The sequence below is a fragment of the Panicum hallii genome, chromosome 4, assembly GCF_002211085.1.
Source record: "Panicum hallii strain FIL2 chromosome 4, PHallii_v3.1, whole genome shotgun sequence".
Lineage (NCBI taxonomy): Eukaryota > Viridiplantae > Streptophyta > Magnoliopsida > Poales > Poaceae > Panicum > Panicum hallii.
Window position 1 is genome coordinate 25249917 of NC_038045.1, and position 10767 is coordinate 25260683.

Here is a 10767-nt window from a genome sequence, read left to right on the forward strand (position 1 = left end):
GTTCGAATTCGATTCATTAAGTAGGTTCGAATGATCTGTACACTCTGCGATTGTGTCTCGGTGTTGTTTGATTTCGTGGCGGGAGCTCCAATCGGCGGTTGGGCAGTCGAGGGAGGAGGTCGTGTGCAGGACATCGTGGTCGGGAAGAGCCGCACCGCAGGCCGTCGCGGTTGGGGATGAGAGAGCAGGTGGCGCTACAGGCGGGGTGCGGCAGGCTGTTTGGCGGCATTGGGGATCGCGGACGGCCGGGAGGCGCGGCAGAATGGGGTGCGTGGCTGGCCAGGGTGCGTGGCGCCAGCGTCTGGGCACAGGGAGAAGCCAGCTCAATCTATTTGGTGCTCACATGACAGATTACTAAACTACCCCTGATTACTGAAAAAATTGCTTCTAATGATAAACGGCTCTGATTTATTTAGAGGGGAGGAACCTTGCCGCCGAAGCAGCATGAGCAGGCTTCTATTGCTACGCAACAATAGAGCAGGCGCGCCGCCCACAAAATGTTTGAATGATCGGGTAAAGAGCGAGCTTCTTATATGGGATCCGACGCATCCAGCAGAGCGAAGCAGCGTTCCATTCTTTTCGGCGGCATCCTTCCGCATTGGCGGCGAGTGGAGTGCCACAATCCTATTCATCATTTTTGATCTACATAACCCAAAGCCCATAGCACTGGCGACGTCTCCGGCATAAATGCAAGGAGGATGTATAGCTGATATAGGATCTTGTGGAACAGGATTTGATTCTGCAAGCGGTTCGGTACGAACGAAGAAATTTCGAACAAAAGGATCGGAACTCGCTGATAGGAAAGGAGAGAAAAACAAAGCAATGCCAAGAGCTCCGTCAATCTGCTGTTCATCGATAGACGAAGCTCTCTCTTTTTCATCTCGCGCCAGATGTAACAAAAGATTAGTCCTTTTTCCTTCTCGCGAACCACGGGAGCGCCCAGCGCCCAGAAGAGCAAAGCTCATTTTCAAAACTGGGTCAAGCGGCGCATTAAAAAGGGCTGGCCCGTTAAAAGGACGCTTACTTTGCGAACGAAGTTCAGAATCAACAAGGGTTCTCCGAACGAAGGGAGTGTACAACTGGGGCGCAGCCCCACTTTTTTGTTGGAGAGATAGATTGGAGTTCTTCACGAAGTTCGAGACAAAGGAAAAAAGAAAAGTTTCTCTATAGCCTCTGCGTTTTGAGACATTATGGCTTTGGGGTCGACCCCGGTAACAAAAAAGGAATCCATAAAAACTTGGGATCCAACACCATGATAAAATACTACCCTCATGATTAGACCATGTCCCTGAGATTTGATAAAAAAAAGGTGCATTAGCGGTTAATACGTTGTAATTAGATAAGTTATTTGGAATATGACGGAACGAAAGACCAAGGAAAGAAAGAAGAATGCACCAAAATGCAGGTGCTGCACCAAACGCTGGTGGTTGTTTCTTGTTGTAAGTGAATGCAACGAAAAGACCCGGAAATAACAAATAATGACAAAATTCATTTATAGACATTTCGTGCTCATTTCCAAATTTCTGCTTAGTTATTCCCATCATCCGGTAACCACAGGATGATCCCAATCTCCTTTTAGTAATAGATCTTTTTGATATGTCTCAGTCTCAGCGGCAAGGAAGAGAAAATGCATCGAGTCGTTTATCAAGAAAGTGGACGAGCATGGTGGTCCCTATATCTCTGAGGGGTGTACCACTGTTTTTTTTTCAAGTTAGCTTAAGAGGTTCAAAAGAGAAAGTCACTCTCCTTATTCTTGGCTAGTGGAATGGAAGCAAGCTCTTTCCTATCCACTTTGCCGAGGGAAGAGAACTAAAAGATAACTCAAGCTAGACAGAAAGGTGCAAAAGTCCACAGTTTCTTAAAGATCCTGCAAGTAGGTTCAGATTGTCATTTAGCTTCAATTTCTTCAGTCTCACAAGCGGGTCCGCATGCAACAAAAGAACTTGTATTTGCCTACTACTCCGACCTTGCCCTGAAAGGATAAGGAAATTGGATAAGAGCGAGAGCTAGACTGACTGTTGGTCCAATGCTAGTGGAGGATTCAGACTGAGGACCCCCCCCCCCCAGCGGCGGCTACTCATAAGAAGATGAAGGATTGAAAGAGAACTGATCACCCCTCTGATTTGTGATCTTTTAATAGAAAGAAAAAGCCTTCTCTCAGACTTCAAGGTCAATGAAAGCGGGATTCAAAATGATTGACAGGTACCAAAGCAAACATCCCTTTTCCCCTTGCCTTCCCATGACGAATCCTTTGTCTACCTAGATCTTCGCCTCATAGCAATTCTCAAGCAGAGAAGCCATTTCTTTCTCTCTCCGATACAAATTCCCATCTCATGAAATTTTCTAAAAAATTTTTCTTAAGAAAATATAGGGCTGGCCTTTAAGATAGGATTCCATAATTGCTAATTTTTTTTAGGACTCAAAAAGAAAGCAATAAGACTGAATGAAAAGTGGATTTTAGACCTGGCTGACTAACATGTTTACGTCTCATATTGGCTAATGTATTTGGAAGCCCTAGGAACGTCTGTAAAATCTTATTAATAAACTTTCCAGGGTGGCATCCATGCTGAAAAAAGAGCTAAGAATATGAGGTGGTAGAAATAAATAGAATCCAAATACCAGAAAGGCAATAAAAATAAGCGCATTTGGGAGCAAATCAAATATAGTGACCATTAATGAGAGTCAGGTTCAAACAATTCAAGGATTGTAAAGACCATAACATCAAATTAGAATGCACCAAATTGAGCCTATTACCAGTTCCAGGAAGAGCACACCAAAAGAAAGAAACTCTTACTAAAAAAAGCGAATCACATCTCGATCCACAAACTGCCAAAAGCCTTTGTTATTCCATTCCCAGTGGAACGTCAACCTGTTTAACAAACAAAAAACTTGCTGAATTTTTAAAGAAACAACCTTATTTTCAAGTGACAGGCAATATCCATTTCAACCTATTATGAAAGATAAATGGGTTAACTGCACAGCTAATTGAATTCCTTTTCGAGGTTGAGTTCATCTTGAAACCGCATTTGCTTCCTAATTAAACTGAGACTAAATCATAATATTAAAAAAACGAAAGACTCCACAGAACATGAATGAATTCAGGTACATCACATCAGGCTTATATGTGCCGGTATCATACCAGTTTCAAGATTCTTGCTAAGCCCTTCTTGTTGCAACATATCCAGTTTCTTCTAAGGTTTCTTGAATTGCTCAAGTTCCTGCTCAACGCTTCTTGTCTAGCTCCGGTCTAGCACTTGTACCAGTCGCCTACCAGATCACGGCTTTGCTCCAATTCTAGCAGTCTCTCCAATTATGCAATCCTCTCCAAAATTGGGGCTTTTCTTCACTTCAGCACTTCCCCTCGCAGTGGATTCCACTAGGTTCTTAACCTCTTCCCAATTCTTAAACTGAAACCTGCGATGTCTAATCCAACTCGGCACCTAACCAGCTTGTCAGCATCGTAAGTTTGCCTCAACATTCCCCCTAGAAATAGAATAAGAATGTAAATCTACTTTCATTTATTTATTAGGGATGAGACTTTCTTTTTTCTAGAACTAGAATAAGTAAGTATGCTCTGGAGTAAAAGGATTCGAACCTTTGCATGCCGGTACCAAAAACCGATGCCTTACCACTTGGCTATACTCCAAACGGTCGGTTCCTGGGGAGAGGGGAAGGGAGAAGCAGGGCTCGAAGAAAACGAGCCGTGCAAGGACGCGGGGATATAGCAAGTAAGCTGCAAGGTTTTCCCTTTAGGACCGACTATAACAAGCTCGCGACTCTAATAGAAACTAAGGGTCAGCTCTCTGCTCTATTTGCTTGCAATGCGTTGCCTATCAAAGTCGGCGAACGCTTCCACCCCCTCTTGCCCTTGTTACGCAACACGCCAACAAAGAACCTTGGTTCCGTTGCGCCCTGTATTCCGAGGCGACCATTTCGCGCGGTTCGATCCATTTCCCGATCTGCAAAATCCGATAACGTACCTATATGAGTGGGATGGATGGTAAATCATTTGCAGTCTTTTTCGGGAGGACCTAGACACGGAGGTTCGGGAAGTAGCGCATGACAGCATTCACTGGTGAAAGGACTGGCAGCAGCGAGAGCATCATAGATGACATGGTCGGAGCTACAGTCCCCATATCCGTCTCTACTCTTTCTGTAATTGACTTCCTCCCGCTCCCAACCAACCTTTTCCTTTGAAAGGTCTTCCACTAGTGGTCGAGGGATATGAATCTGGATCCCGATCCTGTCTCACGGACTATCCCGTAGTGGTTCTGTGACCGTCAATTGGATCTATTTCTTTCACACGGTCAACTGGATGGCTGCTATTGATTGATATCAGAGCCCGAGCCTTTGCCCCTTTTTGCATGGTCAATGAGTTATGGTCCACCTCCTATCGGCTACTGAAGCCCGAGTATCAAACTACTGAAAGCGGAGAATACCTCGGTACCTGCTTGATGGTGCTGGCAGATTGACTACTTGGTCTGGGGGGTTCCGTATCAATCCATGGGGGCTTTAGTCATAGCCCCCGCCTCTGCTTTGTTCCCGCTCTAGGCTTAGACCATCCTTCATCAGTGCTTCCTGCGCTTCTGATTATGGAGCTGTACGACCTTCCATTCCGGGTCAACGAATGAAATGAAACAACTGCCTCTCCCTCTCCCGTCCATCAAAAAGTGTTATTTTCTCCAGCTCCCGACTCCGCTTCTCCCTCCGATGCCGGTAGATTAATTCATTGACAAAACCCATTGATTCCAAGCAAGAGGATGCGCGTTAGCGCAACGGCTTTCGTGCTAGTTGCTCAATCCGTTGCTTGTTTGGTGAGAAAATGGGTATGGGTATGCGCCATACCCCTCAGTATGGAGTACATTGGGTCAGGATTGGATAGCAAGAGTTGTCGGTAGCCGGCATTAGGTAAAAGGAAAAGCTCTATAAAAGCGAAGAAATGAAATCGAAGGATACTAGCACTTCTTTCTATACTTGTAGGCTTTCTTTCTTATATTCAACTTAAAGAATTCGCTAAGCTAGGTTCATTCCATCCATCTATCAGGTTTGAGTAGGTAGGCTCTTTCCTTAAGAAAATGCACGTAAATAAGTGAATCCGAAAAGACCAAGACTTGAATGAAGCCCATTTCCCAGGCTAGTTGTTGCCCATGTAGAATAGCCAAAAGTGAAGTGCATAAAGTGCTATTGTAGTCAATCTTTTTCTATAAATGGCACCACCCGTCTCGCTAACTTCACGTAGAAGCTTCCTTTCCCGGGTTATAGAGCAAATCCTTGTTCTAAAGCTTAATCTACCCCTATGCTATGAATGAACAGATCCACGAGCTGAGAATCCCATATTCTTTAAGCCAATCCGCCATATCAGCCCTTGTTGAAGTGCTTCTCTACCAGAATAAATACTACGCCAAGTCAACACCTATACCCAACCTAGAGAAATAGAAGAATGGTTCCGCCCTGACACGATGTTGGTTAATCAGACATCTACCAGGAAAGAGTGCCGAGCCCCGGGTGATTACTCTATATATATTGAAGTACGGGCTTTCCCGCTTCCGTGATCTGAGGTAAAAGGTACCAACCTGAATATCCGCCTTCTTGGCGATTAATGAAGTGCAAGGTCAAGTAAAGCAACTAAGACGTTCATTTTCATAGTTTACACGCTTGGCAAGTCATGAATCTGGCTTTCTACCGACCCTAGCTCTAGGGACTATAGAATAAATCCTTTGGCTCACACCGCTACTATAGAAGATAGCGGAGACCTACAGCAGCGAGGCTCTTCGCTTGCTCAGCTCCTCTGCCCAGGTATTTCGGGTATTCCAATCCTTTGATTACTTTCATTCCTTCTGCTTCTACGATTCCAAATCGATAAAGGCCGTAACTAAGTGACTTCCCTATAAAGGCTCGCATTCTACTATTGCCTCAGAGGGGCCCTTACAACATAGAATAGGCTACTCTGACCAAACCTCTAAGGTGAGGATCCTCCTCGAGTTCTACCGGGACCTGGCCCACCCAAATCCAGTGTTTTTAGTGAACTTGTACACCTTTTTCTTTCTTATGCACACGCAGAATCAACCTTACATGCCATACGTGACTGCTTTCATGCAAGAGGAATTTGGGAACAGGTTATTCTTTCTAATCTTTGGCCAATCTTATTTTCTCTAAATTGGAAAGAATGGTTGACCCGTAATCAATCGAATAATGGAGATAATTAGAAATAAGTTTTTGATTCGGGGGATCTATGGCAGCTGTCTACGATCGAAGGAATGAGAAAACTTCTGTTCATCATCGAATGCTAGCAGGATGATCCACAGGCAAATAGAGAAGAGCTTATTTCTTTGCTTGTGAAAGCTACTTGTAGGGAAAGAACAACCATCAGTGTAAGTCTATCTATTGGTTTTTTGTACCCACTGAACTTAATAGTTGTAGGCTCCTCTTTCGGATTCAATAGTAGTAGACGGCTGTAGTTCCGAGATATCCTTCCCTTCCTTTTCAATTAATAGCTCGGATTCGTATCCTCGGGCAAGGGAAATATGCTTAAACTAAACTAATGCTACCCTCGGAAAGGGTGGTTCCAAATCCAATAGCGGAACAGCGGTAGCGAACCTTGCTGCGGATGTGTAATAGTTGTTTCACTTTTCCAATGACGGTGTAGGTTCCTACGAAAAAGGGGGTTCCTACGAGCGAATAAATGGCGAGCTTTAGACCAAACGCTATCCCTTAGACCAGGGGAAGGGGAATATGTACGCATGAGTTTGTTTGTTGGGTGGGATGAATCGGCATGGGCGCTTTTCCGTCAATTTTGCGGCTATCCAGTGTGGGTTAGGGGGTACGGTACCCATCCAACCATGCCAATTGGTATTTAGCGTCGATTGCACCTATTCAACGAAGCATACGAATTAGGATTTAGCGGAACGGATTCCTTCCAATGGCTCATCACGGATGTCAAGGGTACGGGTGAAATCTATTCAATGGTTGTATTGGCAAGGCATGCTTGTGACTGGCATGTTCCGAGAAGAGCACGGCTAAGGGCAAAGCAGACAAGGCACGGGTCCTATCCGCGGATTCGCAATAGTTCTAGTTCCTCGAAAGGACATCATTCACTTGCGGCTGAAGTGGAGATACGGCAGTAGTTCCTATCCGGTTTTCAATGGCTAAGGGTCGGTCCATAGAACCCTCGGTTTCGGCTTTCCTAGTCGGCTTTTTCCACGAGTTGGATCGTATAATGATGATCGGAACTGATTCCTTTCCTTCCTATCCGAATACCGGAAACGGCCTTCCTATTTGGAAAATCCTATCCTGGTTCTATTTCTGTATAAGCAACTATTGCCTTACTTGAGGATGAGTTTTCCCCTTGCTTTGCAACAACCAAATTCCCTTTTCTTCAAGCTCTATCCTCATGCGGCGAGGTGCCTGTTTAACAGGCTGCACATTTGGATCAATCTTGAGCTTGTGGACTGCGGGTCTAAACCGGGCATTTCTTCGTAGCTCCATGCAAAACAGTCAACATATTTCAAGAGGAGAGCTTGCCTGCGGTAAAGGAAGGTTTTTACTATGAAGCATACGAGTCTGCATCTCCTTATCGAAAAGTAAAGCCTCTTCCATAGGTACTCTAGCTTAAGATAAAAGGAAACCCATCTATGATACTAATACTGGCCTCTGGATTGATACAGAACCACATCATATCGAAGCACTTACTTACTGCCAATTTGTTTATGCTGCCATAAAGCAAAGTCACTTGCTTACATACAAGCTTTTCGGGCTAACTGCACGCACCTCCCAGAACTACTTTACCTATACCTACTTGACTTTGACTGAAAGATTAGATAGAAGACAGTCTTTCTCTTACTTTCTTAGTAGTAGATCCAACATGACATGACTGTATTAAACCTTAAGCAATCAGGGTTAAGCTAGCTCATTGCCTGAAAGTGGAGCTTGTATTATACACCTTGACCCCCACCTTTTTTTAATCCTTCTATATATTTGTTGTTAGATAAGATAAGTCCCATAACTGCCTCATTCAGATCGATTCCAGTCGCCGCTACTGTCACATCAATCCGTTATGGCTCGGACCCTCTTAGCTGCTAGATCCTTCGGGAAGCCATAGTAGGGATTACCTCAGTACATTCTTAGGCAAGTAGTGGATTATATCACCCCTATTTTGGACCTTCTTTCTTTTTTAGGCATGGGACCAAGGTTGATCGAAGTTGAACATTCCTATGGAACTCCCCTTCAGATGACTTCTCTGCGCTTGCCCAGCACCTTTCGTTTTATGGACCAGGACCAATTTCACCTCAGACCATGGTGGCTGAATAACGTTCTCTCAAGGACCTGCAAAACTCTCTAATGCTGATGATCAAACGTTCCTTCAGATGTGTATGAGAAGGAAGCGTCTCACAGGACTCTTAGATAGAAACCAGCATAGTCTATGAATTAGCATGAACAGTTTATTTCACTTGGTTGCACTCGTAAAGCGAGCGTGAAGAGAGCTGCAAAAGAAGCCCACGGAACGGAGCGGTTCTTTTTCCTGACTAGCAAGTGGATAGGCTCTGATGGCGTAGCTGATGTGTCATGCTAGGTATCTTTTTTTGGCCTTTTTTTCTTTCTCTCAAGGGATTGAAGACTTTCCTCTATACTGACAGAAGCAGAGAGGCTAGTAAAAAAGAAGGAAGCAGGCTGGGTACACATGGTAATAGAACCCACTGGAGATCATTCAATCGGACGTCTTCCACAAAGTCAAGCTAGAGTAAGTGGCGTAAGATAAGATAGATGTTCACTTTCATCGACCAATGTACCTTAAATTCCTATACGTAAAGTCGAGAGCTAGAGAGAGTAAATGAGACGTTCAAAGGGTGAAGCTAACGCTTCCCTGGCCACTAGGGAGTCATCAAAGTCTGAGTCCATACACTTACTAGCTAATACTGGATCGTCAAAGATCTGATTCTATTTAATAATATCTTCTGTCTCTCTCCTAAGGGATCCAATCAGAAGGAATTCCCTCACTTCGCTCATGATAGTCGGTCGAGTTCCCTTTTCCATTTTAGTTGAGTTTCGCCTCTCCTCCTTTCCTTGTCTCCATTCTGATTGATTCGCTTCTTCGCGCAAGCACTTGGTTCGCCCCTTACTATAACCATCCCACTCAATCTTTTACACCGATGTTTCGTACTCTCTCGACCAGGTCATCATAAGAAAATACTGCCAAATCTTTCCGAAATGAGAGAAGGAGGGAAGGCGTGCTACAACTAACTGCTGAAAACGCAAGATTAGCGCTAAGAAGCTACCCTAGTTTAAGTACTAGCGTCCCACCCCAACGTTCTTGTACTTAAAAAGACTCTCCCCCGCTTGCTGCTCGCCTCAGCCAGACGTGGCTTATGTAGTGGTCGGCATTCCTACGTGCTCCGACTAATCCCCACTGGAGATTATTTGAGGGGTCTTGGAAACTGTCGTGACGCTTTGGTGACGAAGGTCACCGGGGTGACTATGGAAGGATTCCGTGGTAGTCTCTGACTCCCTCCAACTCAATCAATATCAAGAACATGTCGTTAGCATGGGGTTTGGTTAGGCTTGGTTGAGTTTGTAAGAAAAGATAGTAGGTTGAGGGGCTTCATTGATTAGTAAACCTACGGTGCTGGTAAGGTCGGGACCGTGGTCGTCCGTCTCCGCTTTGCCGGCCGATAAGATCACTGAGATTGACCAGCCAGCTGGGTAGGTTTGGCTATTCCTTTCTATTGAAAAGGAGTCAGCTGTCTGCGCGAGTCACCTTCCTTAGGCTCCGAGTCACCTTCTTCTAAGCTCCGCTTGACGACACGGCATTCTCGTTCTATAGGCCGGCCGTACTTGTGATGGTTCCCCAGAATCCAATAAATCCACTTAGGTCTACGTTGCCGCGATATTGTTCTATGGAAGCGGGTGGGCTGCTTTTTAGAAGTTTGGCCCGGTTTTTCATTAAAAAAAATAAAGGGGGGGAGGGATTGACCTTTCTAACGCATATTCCGTCGTACCGGCATAGCCCCACTGATTTGTTTTCGATCGGAGCGTCAAGCAGCGCAACCCGGTTCTACTTGACTAAGCCCCGTGCTCGTCCAAGGAGGGAGTTTGCTTTACCCAACTCCCCTTTTTGATAAAAAGGCAAAAACCTCCGACCCGACATTCATGAGTTTCGAATGAAGAATGAAGAGTGCCCCTCTTTTTTTCCCTAAATCTTGGATTTGGAAGTTGGTAAAGACCCACCCCTTGTTTAAGTCAGAATGAGTCCCGAGACATTGGCTTCCGCCAACAGTGAACTATTAAGGATCGCATCCCGCGCATATTCTACATTATAGCCTGCAACTAATTCCGCTTCCACATTTGGGAGATCAGACGGAGCTCGATTAGTTTCTGCTAGACGAGGAATAAGGAACATAACCAATACGGGGAACAAGGGAATACCGGACCATATCTGCTTTTGCGCCATGACAATCTCACTCGAATTACAGGGACCTACACATATTAGTACAGTATACCGGGGTCCCCGGCCAGAACCACACGTGCAAGTTTCCCTGCATGTGGCTCGTCCGTGCTTTTATCCGAGGCGCTGCCTGCGACTCTGCATGGGAGAAGAGGGCTGAACTGCAAACTTTCATGTTCAGAGCATTGCATTGTCTAAGGGAGTAGGGTGAGTAAGCAGCGCCTACCAGGCTAAGCTTTCGTCGAAAAGGCGTCACTGCTTCCTTTTCGGCGCCCGCCCTTTATTTAGATGTTGGGGCAAGGCAAGCCCAAGGAAAGTCTAGGTTGGTG

General features: G+C 45.2%; 1 protein-coding gene across 1 annotated transcript; it reads left to right on the plus strand.

Annotated features, from left to right (window-relative positions):
* Window positions 1–687: 687 nt before the first annotated feature.
* LOC112890408 lies at window positions 688–5436 on the plus strand. Its single transcript, XM_025957302.1, has 2 exons — window positions 688–906; window positions 5314–5436. The coding sequence occupies exons 1-2, from the start codon at window positions 688–690 to the stop codon at window positions 5434–5436; spliced, it is 342 nt and encodes a 113-aa protein (XP_025813087.1).
* Window positions 5437–10767: the final 5331 nt, after the last annotated feature.

Excerpts from the sequence above, each read along its gene's own strand:
- LOC112890408 (XM_025957302.1), top strand. The coding sequence starts at position 688 with ATGCAAGGAGGATGTATAGCTGATATAGGATCTTGTGGAACAGGATTT. Across the intron at positions 907-5,313 it reads CCAGATGTAACAAAAGATTA|ATCCACGAGCTGAGAATCCC; the intron begins GTCCTTTTTCCT and ends ATGAATGAACAG.